Genomic DNA, 18,933 nt, shown 5'->3' on the forward strand with positions numbered 1-18,933 from the left:
TCAGGATTTTTTGGTAGACGCCATAATTCATGGTTCCATTTACTGCAGAAAGTCTTCCAGGTCCTGAAGCAGCAAAACAGCCCCAGACCATCACACTACCACAACCGTATTTTACTGTTGGTATGAGGTTCCTTTTCTCAAATGCTGTGTTACTTCTACGCCAGATGTAATGGGATATACACTTTCCAAAAAGTTCAACTATTGTCTCATCAGTCCACAAAATATTCTCCCAAAAGTCTTGGCGATCATCAAGATTTTATCTGGCAAAACTGAGACGAGCCTTTATGTTCTTTTTGCTCAGCAGTGATTTTCGTCTTGGAACCATGTATGTCATTTTTGCCCAGTCTCTTTCTTATGGTAAAGTCATGAACACTGACCTTAACTGAGGAAAATGAGGCCTGCAGTAGTTTGGATTTTGTTTTGTGGTCTTTTGTGACCTCTTGGATGAGTCGTCACTGTGCTCTTGGCATAAATTTGGTCAGCTGGCCACTCCTGGGAAGGTTCACCACTATTGCATGTTTTCGCCGTTTGTGGATAATGGTTCTCATTGTGGTTTGCTGGAGTCCCAAAGCTTTACAGATGGCTTTATAAACTTTTCCAAACTTATAGATCTCAATTACTTTGTTTCTCTATTGTTCTTGAATTTCCTTGCATCGCAGCATGATGTCTAACTTTTGTGGATCTCTTGGTCTACTTCACTTTGTAAGGCACTTCTTATTTAAGTGATTTCTTGATTGAGAACAGGGGTTGTGTTGCAGCCAATGGCACGGGAAACATTTCACAGGTAGAGGGAAAAATGGATTCATTGAAATTTCAACAAATTCTTGATGCAAACATAACACCATCTGTAAAAAAGCTGAATTTTGAAAGAGGATGGCTTCTTCAAATGGATAATGATGATCCTAAACACACATCAAAATCCGCAAAAGACTACCTCAAAAGGTGCAAGCTGAAGGTTTTACAATGGCCCTCACAGTCCCCTGATCTGAACATAGTTAAAAATCTGTGGCAAACAGATTAAGAAAAAAAGAAATAAGAAATCAGGAACACTTTTTTACACCACTGTATGTGATGGAATTCTTCCCCAGAAGCACTGCACAGATAGCACATGGAAGAAATTTATATACTACTATTAATTAATTTATTTACTTAAGAATGTTGTCATTCCAAAATAACTTCCAGCTCCTTGCCCTATGTTTTACAATGATGTAATGGCCTATATATTTTCTGATAGACTTCCCAACTGTTAATCATCAATTCCTTTGTTAGTGGCAATTTTGTCAATACCTGTGAAAGAATTATAGCAAATCCAGGTAGAAATGGGCTAAATCCTAGTACTGCAAGTGTAATTAGATGCATCTGTCTAGCTTTGACTAAGAACTAGGAAATAGGTTCATCTTGAGTTACTCTGCTGGGGGTTGAGCTTAGTGGAATGTTGAAACTGGTGAGTGGCCAGCTAAAATGTGAGCTGTAGCTGGGAGACAGACAAGCCATAGTCTCTATTTGAATGGAGACTGCATGGGTCAGTTAGAAAAGCTGAGCAGTCTATGTGCTGGAGCCGTAGAGAAACATGTAGAAGCTGCAGCCTGTTCAGTGTGGAACACTTCTGTTTGGTGCTCTAAGCTGCTGCAGCTCAGGCTGAAAGTGATAGTGAGACTGGTAGGACCATACCTCTTCTTTGTGTAAAGTTTTCTCTGGGAGAATGGACTGTATATATCACCTTATTGTGTCTGGGAGGAAGAAAAGACCTCTGGTGCCAGCAGTCTCAAATTGAAGCTGAGTGGGAGAGAGCTCTAATGTGTTTGGGTAAGCCTACACTGACATAGATGTGCCTGCTAAATGAACTGTTGTGCCCAGAAGAGGCTGTTTGGGCTTTGAATCTCTTGGAATTGTATGAAATCAATAAAACTGCACTTATTTGGACCAAATCACATTGCCTATACAAATATATATATTGAAATATATAATAAATGTATATGCAGACATATCAAATGCATGTAAAAGAAAAAAAACACATACCTTTTTCTGCTTCAAGAACCTCTTTTAAGACCTCTTTGTCTTTAATTTCTATTAATAATAAATACAAAACTAGTTAATGAATTGCTCAGTCATAGCTAGGACATCTTCTGCAAGAAGACCAGATGTCTATTGCTTAATTTTCATTGACTATACAGTGATCAAGGAAATAAGTATTAATTCAGTTTTCCTGGTGTCACCACAGGGGAGCAGTGACCATCTTATTCCTTGCCTACCCGTAGATATTCAGTGCTGACTTAGCACCACTAGAAAATTCATTCCATGTACAGTAAGTAACATAGGTTGAACTCCACAAGAACATAGAGTTTTACTTCTGTCACCCGAGTCACAAGTTTAGCACACCTACAGATTAAGCATGATTTCTTTTTTTGTAGTATGAAGAACTAGAAATATCCTTTTAGTCTGCAAGATAAAATACACAGTGACATACAATAAAGACCAAAAGTTTGGACACACCTTCTCATTTAAAGATTTTTCTGTATTTTCATGACTATGAAAATAGTACATTCACACTGAAGGCATCAAAACTATGAATTAACACATGTGGCATTATATACTTAACAAAAAAGTGTGAAACAACTGAAAATATTATTTGCATAATAATTTAGAACACAGTGTATGCATTGAGATCTGGGTGCAGTTTGAGTTTTTTATTTTTTTAAAAATATACTGTTATCATAGGCAGTTTGTACAAAAAACTTTCAATTGTACTCTAATAGTTATTTGACTGGAAAATTACAATGACTGCAATTCATATAGGTAATTTGGGAAAATCTGAGAAAATATTATTTGCATAATAATTTGGAACACAGTGTATTGACCTTTGTCTTTCTAATCAGTTACCTAAGAACAAAAATGTTAATGATGAATACAGTTTGCTTAAAAATGTGCTCAATTATTTATTACTTTGTAGTATTGACAGTCATGAAATTAATCATCATCAATTTCACAGAAAACAGTAAAGTCAATCCAAATAGGTTGAACAATAACAATAATGATAATAATAATAGAATATGAAATACAAGAGTGTTAACCACCGCAAAAATACTGCACTTATCAATTTATGTGTAATACATTTTCACATACTTTTTTAACCAATGTATTAATGCAGTAAATAGAGGTCTTTTAGATGGAATCTTATGTAACTAGTAAGATTTTGTGTTCTGTAAATATTAGTGATGAGCGAGCACTAAAATGCTCAGGTACTCGTTGCTCGGGTCGAGCACATTGGAGTACTCGGGTGCTTGACCCGAGCAACGAGCCCAATGTAAATCTATGTGAAACTCGAGCATTTTTCAGGCGGCTCCTACCGGCGGTTTGCAGAGGGTCTAAAAATTGCCCAAATCAATGGGAATAGTGCTGAAATGACATGGGAACAGCATGGGGAAGACCCCTGGAAGCATCTATGACTCAGAGATCACTGCTGTCAACAACGTTGTCAGAGTATTACGCCAATTTCATGGACTCACAATAAAACATACAAAAACTAAACCAAAATGGATTTTCCTGGGAAATATGTTAAGGAACATCCTTTCCAAGGTAATGACTTGTATATAAGGCAAAATAAATAACCAAAAACAAAATACTCCTCCACACCTTGGGCTATGTTCACACGTAGCGTTTTTGATGCGTTTTTGAACTTTTTCATTGTTTTCAACCAAGATAATGCATTCACCAGGAAATGTCATTTTAACATTTTACAACCTTATCTGGCCATGTGGTGTGTGACACATCATCAGACACATGCATACAGTGCTGAAAAGACATGGGAACAGCATGGGTAAGACCTCTGGAAGCATCTCAGACTCCCAGGTCACTGCCTAAAAGTGTACCCATCATAAGTGATCCTTGGCGCATGCAAAGATGCCTCCCGCCATGCACCTGTCATTGCAGACTTGCAACAATCACCGTCCACGTCATTGTCCCAGTGCAGCGTTCAGTTGTCCCTACCTCATTCCTTGGAATGCAAGCGCAAGTATGCAGCCAGCCACCCACCAACCCACATGCTGCAATACTATACTGTCAATTTTTTGACAGCTGCTTGCACTTGAAATGTGGCCTTTTAGGCTCGTGGAGGCAGAAGCTTTTCATAACCTCATGCCAGGGGCGGCAGGGTGTCCATACTTGGTCCCCAGCCGCCACTGTTTCTCCCGGTGTCGTCTCCACCTTCCACAAGCATGGGTCCCACAACATTACCCGTGCCCTCCCGAGTGCACTTACTGGGAAGGACCGCCTAACTACAAACACGTGGACAGGTGAATGTGGCCAGAGACGGTACGAAGACAGTCCACAGCTTTTTTTGCTGAGTTGTATTTCACCACAGCCATATTCTTTAGCTTGGTGAAAGGACTTGGGAAACCATATCTACCCAGCTGTCATTTCTCCCAGGAAGTCCTCTAAAGCTGCTTTCACTTGAAATGTGTCCTTTTCACAACCTCATGCCTTGTGTCCATACTCGGTCCGCAGCCTCCACTATTTCTCCCGGTGTTGTCTCCGCCTTCAACAAGCGCGGGTCCCTGAACATTACTGCTGGTACTTTTCTGTGGGAATCTACTTGCATTCCTACCAGCCTGGAATATTTCCAGCAAACTATTGTATGACGCCATGGTATTAGCACTGCCCCCAGTACCAGTAATGAAGCCTTCCCCAATTTTCTTCTCAGGAATTTTATTTGGTAGACTGAGTGGCTGCCCAAATACATTAGTTTCTCACAAAGGAGATGAAGGTAGAGTGGCAGTAGGTGCAAGTTTTTCCAGCCTGTTAGATATCAGAGGGTGAACGGCAGCACATTGGATCAGTGGTTAGCATTGAAACCTTGAAGCGCTGGGATCCTAGGTTCAAATCCCAGCAAGGACAACATCTGCAAGGAATTTGTATGTTCTCCCCGTGTTTGCGTGGGTTTCCACCTCAGTAAAAAAGCAGCCATAGAGTGTAAGGGAACCTTCACACACAATTTTCTTAGCCAGGACTTCTTCTCGGCAGGGTTGGACGGTCCCACCAGAGAATTCTCTTGTGTGCCCTGGCTTCTACATAAGGAGAGTTCATGATAGCGCTAACTTTGCAGCTGCTATGGGGCTCTTGAGTGGGGGAGAAAGGTGAGCCCTCAGAATCAAATCCTCTGGTAGGCCCAAAGTTTTTCCATCTGAAACAGCTTCTCAGTGGGAGTTGTATTTCTCCACAGCCATATTCTTTAGCTCGGTGAAAGGACTGGCATAGAGGGAAACCGTATCTACTCCGGCTGTCATTTCTCCGTCACCAGGTTCCGCCCATTGTCACACATGACCATGCCTGGCTGTATGTTCAGCGGTGAGAGCCACAGATCAAACTGCTGTGTTACAGCTTTCAACAACTCTGCAACGCTGGGCGGTTTGTCACCTAAGCATTAAGCATGTTATCTTCAGCACTTCCTGTTGCCGCTTGGCCAAGGCAGTGCTGCAGTGCTTTCAGCTTGTGACTGATGTGGTCATTTCGGAGATGGAGGAGGATGTGCAGGAGCTGAACAATGTGACTACATTGAGGTTACATTGGCGACTCTGTTTTTATACTAAAGATAGATCCTACTGTTTTGTTTTTTTTTTACGTTATTTTTTAAGGCAAATGCATTCACCGGGAAATGTCATTTTAACATTTTACAACCTTCTCAGGCAATGTGATGTGTGACACATCATCAGACACATCCTGTTTCATTGATGATGGAGGGACTCTGAAAGACACATAGAGCAGGGCCACAGTAACGAGTATGACATATTCCCATTAGAAAGGAGAGGGTCTGCTATACAGTTATAGGGTATGCAGTGAGTCCAACGGCTGACCAAATTTAGGAAAAACCCCACTAACAATTTAAAGAGACAAAGAGCAGGGCCACATTAACGACAAATTCCCATTAGAAAGGAGAGCGTCTGCTATACAGTTATAGGGTATGCAGTGAGTCTAACGGCTGACCAAATTTAGGAAAAATCCCACTAAGAATTTAAAGACACATAGAGCAGGCCAACAGTAACAAATACAACATGTTCCCATTAGAAAGGAGAGGGTCTGCTTTACAGTTATAGGGTATGCAGTGAGTCCAACGGCTGACCAAATTTAGGAAAAACCCCACTAACAATTTAAAGAGACAAAGAGCAGGGTCACAGTAATGACAAATTCCCATTAGAAAGGAGAGAGTCTCCCATAGTGTTGACCTATGCAGTGAATGCAAGTGCTGCCAAAAATTTGGAGGCACTTCAATGCCCCTTGGAAGAGACGTGGAGGATGGTCTCATAAAAAAATGTTCCCATTAGAAAGGAGCGGGCCTCCTATACTTGTAATGCCCATGCACTAAGTGGGGGGTATACATGAACATACTGTATAAAAAAATTTTTTTACGGGCATCATAAACACCCTTTAAAAAAATTATGTGGGTGTTGTATCATAGACCACAGTCACCCTGGTGATATGGTGGTGGAGGATGAGGAGAAGAACGACAAGAGCAAATAGCCAAAATCAGGAAGCGTATACCCATGTCTGGGTGTGAAAAGGTGCATGGGAATACACCTCCCAAGAAAAGACACTGGATTTCAGTTTATGCTACGCTGCTATTATTCGGTGGTGTTGAGAAGTCTGGCCCAATCCAGCCCTTTTTCATTTTTATAAGAGTCAGCCTGTCAGCATTTTTAGTTGACAGGTGGATGCGCTTATCAGTTATAATTCCAACAGCAGCACTAAAAACCCGCTCTGATAAAATGCTGGTGGCAGGGCAGGCCAGGACCTCCAAGGCATAGAGAGCCAGTTCATTCCACGTATCCAGCTTGGATACCCAATAATTATAAGGCACAGCGGAATCACGGAGGACGTTGGTACGGTCGGCAAGTTACTCCCTCAGCATCTTCCCAAACTTTGCACTCCTTGTGAGAGTACCCCGTGCCTCAGGGCCTGTGCGATGGGAGGGGTGGAGAAATCTCTCCCAGAACTTTGACAGTGTTCTCTTGCCTCTGCTGGATTGAAGTTGTGTCTCTCTCGCCTGTACTCCTTGGTTGTCCAACGAAGTGTGCCCTCTGCCGCCAGGGTTTTCAGCTGGAAATTTTTTTAATAGTTCTGCAACAAGGGCCTTCTGCTACAGCCCCAGTTTTGTAGACCTGTCTGCCTGAGGAATAAGAGATATAAAGTTCTCCTTGTAGCGTGGGTCTAGAAGTGTCACTAACCAGTAATGACTGTCATCCAAAATTTTGAGAACGCAAGGGTCATGGGAAAGGCAGCGTAACATAAACTCAGCCATGTGTGCCAGACTAATAACAGGCAAGACTTCAGTGTCCTCACCAAGAGGATGACTGACCATGCTCTCCTCCTCCTCTTTGTCCTCTGGCCATCCATGCTGAACAGACGGTATGACAGCTGTGCAGGTAGTACCGTCTATAGTACATGAAACTAGCTCCTGTCCTTCCTCCTCCTCCTCCTTCTCTTCCTCATTGTCACTCAATCCACGTTGGGATGAGATGAGGCTGGGCTGTGTCTAATCACCCTGTATGGTTCCTTGCTCCATCTCATCGTGCTCCGACTGCAATGCATCCACTTTGATTGTGAGCAGAGAGCATTTCAGAAGACAGAAAAACGGGATGGTGACACCAATTATGGCGTCCTCAAAGTTTTGGAGGATGGTACATATGTCTGACATCCATGTCCACTCCTGAGGTCTTATGTGTGGAGTCTGAACTGAATACCGACGGCCTTGTTGATGCTGTTACTCAACAACTACCCTCTTCTGCTCACAAATCCTTCCCAACATCTGCAGTTTAGAGAAGCAACACTTGGGGACATCACACAAAAGTCTGTGAGCCGGAAGCTGCAAATGCTGCTGAAACATGGCAAGGGCAGCAGAAGCTGTAGCTGACTTTCTAAAATGGGCACACAGGTGGCGTACTTTAACAAGCAGATCCGGCAGCTCCGGGTAGGATTTTAGAAACCGCTGAACCACAAGGTTAAGCACATGGGCCAGGCATGGTAGGTGTGTGAGCTCGCCTCGCCTCAGAGCCGCCACCAGGTTCCGGCCATTGTCACACATGACCATGCCTGGCTGTAGGTTCAGCGGTGTGAGCCACAAATCTGCCTACTCTTTCAGAGCGGTCCACAACTCTTCAGCATTGTGCGGTTTGTCACCTAAGCATATTAGATTCAGCACAGCCTGTTGCCACTTGGCCAAGGCAGTGCTGCAGTGTTTCCAGCTTGTGACTGATTAATCATTTCGGAGATGGAGGCTTTAGAGGAGGAGGAGGCTGCGGAGGATTAAGTGCAGGAGCTGTAGACCGTCGGGGCTACCCTGATTGACCTAGGGCCTGCAATCCTTGGCGTCGGGAGGGTGTGTTCCATCCCAAGGTCCGACTTGGTCCCGGCTTCCACTATGTTAACCCAGTGTGCCGTCAGTGAGATGTATCGTCCCTGACCACAAGCACTTGTCCATGTGTCCGTGGTTAGGTGGACTTTCCCGGTAACTGCGTTGTTGAGGGCACAGCTGATGTTTTGGGACACGTGTTTGTGTATTGCGGGGACGACACACCGGGAGAAATAGTGGTGGCTGGGGACCGAGTACCAAGGGACGGCCGCCACCATAAGGTTGCGGAATGCTTCCATCTCCACGAGCCTAAAAGGCAACATTTCGAGCTCAAGCAGTCGTGAAATGTGAGAATTTAGTAGTGTGGCCTGTGGAGCATTGGCTGCATATTTGCGCTTGTGTTACAAGGTCTGGGGTATGGACAACTGAACGCTGCGCTGGGACAAGGACATGGACGTGCTTCCTGATGCTGCTACTTGAGAGTGCGCAACAACAGGTGCAGGGCAGGAGGCATCTTCGCATGCACCATGGACAGGGGATTGGCTTGCATGCACAACAGGGGAAGAAGCAATGGTGCCAGACACTGTTCCTGGACCCTGGGGTTCGTCCCACAAAGTCGGGTGCTTTGCTGCCATGTGTCTGATCATGCTGGTGTTGGTCAGGCTGGTCGTTTTGCCACCCCTGCTGATGCTGGCCTGGCAGGTGGTGCAAATGGCCTTTTGGGGGTTATCGGCAGAGTCTTTAAAAAACAACCAGACTTGGAAAGACCTAACAGTTGTACTGGCAACTTCCTTCGTGTTGATGTTACAGGGAACGGTTGCCTGCCTTCTGTCTGCGGCCACCACACTGCTTCTTTCTGCCTGTTTGGGTGCTCTGCCTCCCTCCCCCTGTGTGCTGCTGTCCTCACTCTGCATGCCCTCCTGCCAGGTTGGGTCAGTTACTATATTATCCACCACCTCGTCTTCCACTTCCTCACCCTGGTCCTCCTCCTGACTTTCTGGCAATTGTCTTTCATCATCGTTCACCTCTTGTGACACTTTCCCACCGTTGCCTTCGTGTGACCGTGGCTGCTCAAATATTCGGGCATCGCTACATGTGATCTCCTCTTGCCCCGTTTCAAGTGGACTGGGCAAGAGGCCCGAATCTATAAATGGAAAAGTGAACAGCTCTTCAGAGTGTCCAAGTGTGGGATCAGTTGTCTCCGGGCACTCGGCATGGTGGGAGGAAGAAGGATCAGGGTGAGGAATATGTGGTCCAGACTCACGGCTACTGAGACTTGACCGTGTGGAAAACAGGGTGGTGGTGGTGGTGGCTAAGTGACTGGAAGCATTATCCGCTATCCAACCAGCAACCTTTTGACACTGCTCTGGGTTCAATAGTGGTGTGCTGTGGTCCCCTAGGAATTGGGACAGGAAGGTCGGGCGAGAAGATGTGGGTGTTTGTTGTGGCACAATTTCAGCTTGCCCACGGCCTTGTCCTCAGCCTCTGCATGCACCATCACGTCCAGTTCCCCATCCCTTGCCACGTGCCTTGCCCATTTTAAATGGAGGACAGTATCTTCCACGCTCACTACAAATGACTGAGTTTGGAGCGAACTTACATGTGATCCGTGTGATGGAGAAAACAGAGTTTTAAATACCTGCCCTGTAGGCGACTAGTTTGAACAGCAAACTGGTGTAAATTGCTTCACTGACACATTGAAAGAAATTTTTAATGGAGGCCACAAATGGCAGTATTTTCTGACAACGTATATGTGATCCATGTGATGGAGAAAACACAGTTTTAAATAGCTGGATTTCTAGCGCTGTAATATGGAAAGGACCTGGCTGTATTCTGCAGTGCCAACAAGCAAATGGCGCAGAAAAATGGTGTTCTCTGGATTGCTTTTTAAGCAAATAATGAGGATTAAGATCCAAAAAAAAGTATTCCTGGCCCCTGAGACCTGGGCCTTTGTATAGAAATATCTAACAGCAGCAGAAGGCAGAATTGGAATGGAGCCTCTTGTGCTATATGCACTGCAGTCTGCTATATACCCTGTCTGCTTGCCTATATACACTGCCTGCCTGCAGATGGATTAGTTAGTCCTCAAAAGGACTGTTTGTTAAGATGGATATGTGTAAGGTACGGTTTTTCTCCCTACACTACCTAATACACAAGCAAATCTCTCCCTGACACAGCAGCACCTCTCCCTACTCTGCCTGATTCCGGAGTGACTGTGACGAGCACAGCGGCGCCAGGTCTGATATAGACCTGATGACGCTGTGCGGCCAGCCAGTCACTGTAATGCTACAACCACCATGGCTGCGGCATTACAATGAGTGGCAGGCAATCCCTGCATGTTGATTGGTGCTCTAAAGAGCGCCAAACATGCAGGGAGGGGAACCGAGCTCCCGCCGAGCAACCCCAGGAAATACTCGGCGAGCGCCGAGCATCTCGAGCAGTGAGGTGCTCGGGTGAGCACCGAGCAGTAGCGAGCATGCTCGCTCATCATTACTGAAGATATAATGTTGTAGCGGGCAATTGACGGGTGCTAATTATTCAGGCATTGTACAACCCAGAAATTTCATCCAGACTTCTGTCTGGAAATTTACTTACAAGTATAAAACATTTCTTTATTACTTTGCTTTATTGTGTCATATTTAGAAAAATATTTATTTTTAAGGGGTTATAGATTTTCAAAATTAAACTGATACCCTGCTTTAGGTGAAAGGTGATTTTGAAAGGTTGATAAAAAATCAAAAATTGAGTAGTCCACTTACACAATATCATTAAAGAGGTTGTCCACTACTATAGAGAATGCCACGATGTATTTAAAAGGTGGAAATAAGTATTTTGTAAATACCTTCTGTTGTGATTGTTGCCTGTGAGCAGCGCTATTGCTGACCATCACGTGACCCGGCTGCAGCCGACTCCGACATCCACTGAGTAGTAGTGGACAACCTTTTTAATGATCTTAATTCATGAAGCACTGTATCTATAACATATCAAAGAAAGCCAATATGCCAAGATGGGAATCCGACTTAAAAATAACTTTTCACACAGAAACTTGGGAAAATGCACTAACGCATACATACAACTCCAACATTTCCATGACCCTCCATGAGTCATACTTTAAATTAACTTCCAGATGGTACTTAACCCCATCTAGACTCTCTCACATAAATTCAAACCATTCTCCTCTATTTGAAAAACTGTGGACTCCATGATAATCTAATACACATCTTCTGGACTTGTCCCAAAATTCAGGCCTTATGGACCCACACATCGGAGTTCATCAAAAAATTTACAAAAGACAATATTTCACTTACTCCTCAATTAGCCCTACTTTCTATCGGCTTGGAAGACAATCCTCCCCTAATTAGATCCATCATAATTCACGCGACTCTAGTGGTTAAAAACACCATCGCATCCTACTGTAAAAAATCAGACGTACCTAATTTCTCAGACATCAAAGAAAAATTAACACAAACTATACGAACACAAATTTGCAACTTCAAACAATAATCTTAATAAACATTTAAAAAAATGGGCACATTGGCCTGAAGAACACTCCTGATTGCTACTCAATTTTACTTATCTACTTATTCATTCTATATTGGTGGGTTTCTATCGAGATCGATTTCTATCGAGATCGATTGGGTTATTTTATATTTACAAATCTGACTATCATCTTAAATTATTTGTTGTTATAATAAATTCGAATGTTTACGAATTTGTATTTAATCTTGAGTTCTCCTTTTCCTTACTCCTTCCAACTTCCTATACAATCCTTTCCCTTTCCCCAAAATTCCCTTCCCCTTTACCCCATCCCCTCTCCTTAATCTGTTATAAAATGCTAATAAATTATTCTTCACATTCCCTTCAATCCTTCCCCTATCCCACACCCCATTTTCCCTATTTACTTGTTATATAATGTTAATAAAAATTATTGAAAAATAAAGAAAGCCAATATATGAATTATTGTTACCTTCAATTATTTCTCTTGGCTCTGGTTCAAGTTGCTTTGCAGGCTCTTCTGAAAAATTTATTTTTTTCTATGGTCATCAATTTTTTAGCAAAAAGAAATTTTTTACAGCAAAAATAATGAAATGCAATCATTAGACACCATTATTTCCATAAAAATGAAACCCAAAAGGTGGCATCCAATGCTTAAAATAGATCTGATGATAATTAGTGAGATTTTATGTTCTGTAAGGCTACATCCTGCATCTATTATGTAAATTAGGTTACTACTGTTTTTTATTGCATTTTTGTGTGCATTTTCTTAACATGGGTTTTTATTGCGTTTTTGACGCTGCAGTTTTTGTCTCTTTTTGATGTGTCATGATTTAAATAAAGCTGCTTTGTTTTTTATTCTTCCTGGTATTTTGCTTTGAGAAAACTTTATTGATATACTTAAGTGCGGATTATATGTGTTTTTGATACATTTCCGCTGCGGAAACGGATTAAAAATGGATGTGCATCTTTTACCTGCAGATTTTCCATATATATTGCAAGTATATGGGGAAAGTTTAGGCATCTGGAAGAGAGATTGACATGTTGTGGATTTAAAACACGCACCGCAGGTCAGTTTACATTGCGTAAAAAGAAAAGTGGGCATGAGATTTCTATAAATCTCATCGACTTTGCTGGATTTGTAAGAAGCTGCATTTTCGAGGCAGCAAAAATATGCAGCGTCAAAAAGGCACCAAAAGCTCACCATTGGAATGTAGCCTAAAGGTACTATGTTGTAGCGGATAGTTGAAAGGTGCTGAACATTCAGGGATTGCACAACCCAGAAATTTCATCTTGACTTCTGTATGAAGTTGGACATTTAGTTACAAGTATAAACATTTTTTATTACTTGGCTTTACATATTTAAAAAAACATTTATATTTGTAGGCCTAAAGATTTTTCAAATAAAACTGATATCATATTCAGTTAATAGTTGCTGTTAAAATTTGATATTAAAAGACAGAACACAATATCATTTACAATCTTAATTGCTAAAACATTCTATTTATCACATGCTATAAATGAAAGTCATGCTACAAATTATTTCTACCTTCAATTATTTCTCTTGGCTCTGGTTCAAGTTGTTTTGCAGGCTCTTCTGAAAAAGATTTTTTTTCTTTAATCATTGATTTTTTAATAGAAAGTAGTTATATAGAGCAAAAATAATTAAATAATTAAATGCAATCCGTACACACCATTATTTCCACTAAACCTGAACTTATAACATGGCATAATGGATTTAAAACAGGTGAGTGTATGGTTATAAGAAACATAAAAAATATGAAAATGTGTCCATGTTGTTAATATTCTTACTATATTATTATATATTTTTATTATATTATTTGTTGTAGCTAGACATAATAAATGTATATTTTTTCATGATCAATCATGAACATAAAAATGAAAGCGATTGTCCAATGATAACAAGTTAACACCTATGTATTAGATAGATGATAACTTACTGATCGGTGGGAATCGAATCACTGTCACCGATCTGCAGAATATGACTGGGTACTTTTATCCCCATTACAAAATATTCCGGTAGGTCAGATGAACGACCACAGCTTCATTCCTTCTCTATAGGGATGCCACATAAATCCCAATGTAGAGATCGTCAGCCCCATTGGGAATGAATGTAGAGACGGCTGTGTACTGCACATTGCAACTTTATTCCAGCGGAGATAAAAATTCCCTATTCTGCCAATCGGTGCGGATCCCATCAATTGCAAACCCACAAGTTATATCACCCAGCTAATTTAGATTGCTTAAAAAGATTTTAAACAATAAAAAATTAATGTGGACAAACATTCAGCATGACTAAATATTTTACAATGTTTAAACATAAAAATTAAAAACGTAGAAATACACTAACATGATATGCTTTACCTTTTATATGTATTTAGTACAGCAATACACTAATTTAATGTGGTCAAACATTCAGCAAGACTAATTTTTTTTACAATATTTAAAGAGAAAAATTAAAAATGTAGTAATCCACTAACATGATTTAATTTACTTTTCATAAGTAAGTAGTACAACTTATCATATAAATGAATAATACAGGTTATTCAAATTAGGAATTTATTGTCTTCAAATCAGGGTAAGGCCACGTGCGCACGTTCAGTATTTGGTCAGTATTTCACATCAGTATTTGTAAGCCAAAACCAGGAGTGGGTGAAAAATTCATAAGTGGTGACGTGTTTCTATTATACTTTTCCTCTGATTGTTCTACTCCTGATTTTAACCCCCAAATACGGATTTCAAATACTGATCAAATAGTGAACATGTGAACGTAGCCTTATAGTGAGCAAGTATAAAGATGACCTTTCACCAGAATCAGGATTTGCCCTACAGATCTGTGGGGTCAGAAATGCGGTGTCCAGGAGGTAGAAGCGCTTAGCCTATGTCTGAACATGCACCCAAGGAGGTGTACAAGCTCATAGACTTTCTATTCCGTCTGTAAACCTCTCTGTCCCTGCACTCAATCAGGATCTAAGTGCTTCTGCCTCTTGAGCCCTTCCTTTCTGACAAGTCTTTTGATTCATCAGTGGGTGTATCGGGACCTGGACTCCCACTGATCCACTGGACATTTCAGCATCTATCACATATTTAAATAAAAGTTAAAGTTTAGGTAAACTTTAAAAAAAAACATGCCAGTATTTATCTCCGTACTCATACAACTACTGGGCTGTGCTATTGTGAGATGTCCTACACCTTTCCAAGCTCACCACATCATCATGCACTATCGGAATATGAAATACAAGAGAGAGTGCTCTCCACTGTATAAATACTTCAGTTATCTATATATGTGTAATATGCTTTTTATATATGTTTTAACAAAAGTATTAATGCAGTAATTAGAGCTCTTTTAGCTGGAGCTGCAAGATCTGATAAGTATTAAGATTTTGTGTAAAGATATGATGTTGTAACAGGTAGCTGAATGGTGCTGAACATCCAGAGATTGCACAAGCCAGAAATTTCATCCTGACTTCTGTATGGAGTTAGACATTTACTTACAAGTTTAAAACATTGTTTTATTACTTTGCTTTACTGTGTCATATTTAGAAAACTATTTAAATTTGTGGGCCTATAGATTTTTCAAATAAAACTGACTCCCTGTTTCAGGTGATAGGTGTGTTTGAAAGTTTCATATAAAGATACAAAAATTAAGTAATCCACTCACACAATATCATTTATGATCTCAATTAATAAAGTAATGTATTTATCACATTCTATCAATGAAAGCCAATATATGAATTATTGCTACCTTCAATTATTTCTCTTGGTTCTGGTTTTGCAGGCTCTTCTGAAAAATATAATTAATCTTTGAATTTTTAGCAGAAAGTAATTATATAGAGCAAAAATAATCAAATGCAATCAGTACACACCATTATTTCCAGCAAACCTGAGCTCAAAGCATGGCATAATTGGCTTAAAACAGTTGAGTCTATGGCTATCAGTAACATAAAAAATTTGAAAATGTGTCAATGTTGTTAACATTATTACCATATTATTATATATTTTTATTATATTATTTTGTTGTAGATAGAATAAATCATGAACATAAAAATTAAATCAATTGTCCAATGATAGAAAGTTAGCACCTATGCTTTAGATAGGTGATAACTTACTGATCGGTGGGGATCGGACCACTGTCAGCAATCTGCAGAATGGGGAATATGACTGTGTACTTTTATCCCCATAATAAAATATTCCAGTAGGAAGACGAACGACCGGAGCTTCATTCCTTCTCTATAGGGACGCCAGATAAAGTCAAATGTAGAGATCATCAGCCCCATAGGGAATGAGTGTAGAGGCAGTTGTGTACTGCGCATTGCAACTTCATTCCAGCAAAGATAAAAATTCCCTATTCTGTCAATCGGTGCGGATCCCATCGATTGCAAACCCACTAATCAACAAGTTATCACCTAGCTAATTTAGATTGCGTAAAAAGATATTAAACAATAATTGAATGCGGTCAAACATTCAGCAAGAATAAAAATTTTAAAACGTTTAAACATAAAAATTAAGAAAGTTGAAATCCACTAACATGACATTATTTACCTTTTATCAGTAAGTAGTACAGCAATACAATAATTTAATGTTTTAATGTGGTCAAACATTCAGCAAGACTAAATATTTTGCTACATTTAAACAGAAAAATTAAAAATGTAGTAATTCCCTAACATTATTTAATTTACTTTTCATAAGTAGTACAGCAATGCACTTATCATAAAAATGAAACATCCACTCACACAATAACATTTATGATCTCATTTAATAAAGCACTGTATTTATAACATTCTATAAATAAAAGCCAATATACAGTATGAATTATTGCTACCTTCAATTATTCCTCTTGGTTCTGGTTCAAGTTGTTCAGGTTGCTTTGCAGGCTCTTCTGAAAAGTATTTTTTGCTTTAATCATCAAACTATTAGTAAAAATAATTTTTTTAGGGCACAGGTAATCAAATGCAATTCATAGACACCATTTTTTCCACCAAAATTGAGTCCAAAATTGACATCTAGAGATTAAAACATCTGAATCTGTGGTGAACAGTGATATAAAAATATGTGAATATGTGTATATTTATGATGTTCTTTTTTTATGAATAATAATATAATGATTTACTATAACAACTATTCATATAATATTAATTATAGATTATGATTTTCATATTTATTGTAGATATATGTAACAAATAAATATTATTTTTCATGATCAATAACGTATATAAAAATGAAAGGGTTTGTCCAGTGAAGACTTAAAAGGGTATTCCCATCTCCAAAACCCTACTCAATATGTAGTAGGTGTAATAATAATAATAATAATAATAATAACAATAATAGTATTAGCAAATACCTCCAATTAGAAATGTATAATTTTTCTGATTCTCTATGTCTCTTTCCTCATGTACAGGCATTGCAGGACCTTAGGTATCAATGGTTACGACCACTGATAGAGTGACAGTTAGTTAGCTAGCTGCTATTAGTTGTAACCATGGATACCTAAGGTCCTGCAATGCCTGCACATGAGGAAAGAGACATAGCGAATCAGAAAAATGATACTACATTGCTAATGGAAGGTATTTGCTAATATTATTATCATTACACCTACTACATATTGGGATAGGATCTTGGAACTGGGAATACTCCTTTAATGACCAGCAGTGGTCTGACCACTGGCACTGATCTGCAGAATGGGGAACATAAGAAGACACTGGTTGTACACGCACCCTGCAGGTCCAGTAAAACAGAAATAAAATTTCCTCATTCTGCCTATCGGTGTGGACTCCATCTGTCGCATCCCCACCAATCAACAAGTTATCACCTAGTCAATTTAGATTGCTTGAGAAAATATTAAAAAAATTAAGAATTGATTTTGCCCAAATAATTTTAACATTCATCAGGTCTAAATGTTTAAAAAGTTTAAATCTAAAAAATCAGAATATAGTAATCCACATACACAATTTAATTTATCTTTGGTGAGTAAATAGTACAGCATTACATTTATCATAAAGCCAATAGCTTTAATTAACTTATATAGCTAAAGATAAATTGTGCTTGTATATAGGAGCTAGTAAAATAAACAGGGAACCACAGAGTATAGGGCTAGATTCAATAGTAAAAAGGAGGAAAAATCCAGCACTCTTTAGTGGGAAAAAAAGTAGATGTATAAGTAAAAACAGGTTTATTAGAAGAAAAAATTGATTGAAAAAGTCAGCACAATGAACAGAACTGACGCTTTCGACTAAGCTATGTCTAAGAACACTTATTCTGTTCGAAATGCATCATTTCTGTTCTCCTCTCCTTGTGCTGACTTTTTTAATTGATTTTTTTCTATTAATAAAGTTATTTTTACTTATACATCTACTTTTCTCCACTAAAGAGTGCTGGATTTTTCTTCCTTTTTCCTTGTAATCCACTGATGGCTCACAGGATCCATGTACCTATGCCTTGATGAGCTGGCCTTTTTCCTACTTCTTCCCAGATTCAACAGTGACCAGATTTATACTATACTTTGCTTCTAGATGTTCTAACTGGGATTATATGATAATTACTGCTGCAGAAAATTGGTACACTTCTACCTTTGTCCAGAATAGAAAACAGTATGAGTAATCTCCGATTGTTTCTTCTCCTAATGTAGGTAAAACTGGATATTTTTCTTTAAATAATTATGTTCCTGGTAGCCACAATACTGCCTTTAGTCCTGTTTGATACCTCCCAGCCGGTGGCATTGTTTTAGAAAATTCCTGGTTAAAACAACTGCTCTTTTGTTGTGACGTTATGAGCTACAGAAAGTCATGTCACCCAAAACAATTCAATGCCTTTCAGAAAGAGCGTCCTTCTTCATCAGGGATTGGATTCACTGGACATGATGGTACATTTATAAACTCATGATGAGCATTGTACGGCAGGACAGAAATAGTGGTGTGCCAAACAAGGGTCAATTTTTTTATTTTATAAAGTCAAACAGTTCACTTTTGCTATAGAGTCACTATGGTTTTAGCATACATAACTGAAATCTATCCTTGACATTTGAAATACATAATTGCCTTCCTTCCAACATATTTTTTACGCTTTCTATACCCCAAAAG

The 18,933-nt window shown here is 39.7% G+C and overlaps 1 protein-coding gene across 50 annotated transcripts in view; it reads right to left on the reverse strand.

The window, feature by feature from the left end:
- Positions 1-18,933, reverse strand: part of TRDN (triadin) — a 1,346,604-nt gene that overhangs the window by 592,595 nt on the left and 735,076 nt on the right. For 42 of the 50 annotated variants that reach the window (XM_073675989.1, XM_073675970.1, XM_073675994.1 and 39 more), the window contains 5 exons: positions 16,680-16,736; positions 15,603-15,641; positions 13,386-13,433; positions 12,309-12,356; positions 2,020-2,067 (listed from right to left, as the gene is read on the reverse strand). In XM_073675989.1, coding sequence (XP_073532090.1) covers positions 2,020-2,067; positions 12,309-12,356; positions 13,386-13,433; positions 15,603-15,641; positions 16,680-16,736 — 240 coding nt within the window. The remainder of the gene's footprint in view (positions 1-2,019; positions 2,068-12,308; positions 12,357-13,385; positions 13,434-15,602; positions 15,642-16,679; positions 16,737-18,933) is intronic. The other 8 variants (XM_073675984.1, XM_073675959.1, XM_073675963.1 and 5 more) reach the window with 7 other exon arrangements.

This window comes from Phyllobates terribilis, unplaced genomic scaffold (assembly GCF_046119375.1).
Source record: "Phyllobates terribilis strain yellow unplaced genomic scaffold, ASM4611937v1 Scaffold_3__8_contigs__length_932513732, whole genome shotgun sequence".
Lineage (NCBI taxonomy): Eukaryota > Metazoa > Chordata > Amphibia > Anura > Dendrobatidae > Phyllobates > Phyllobates terribilis.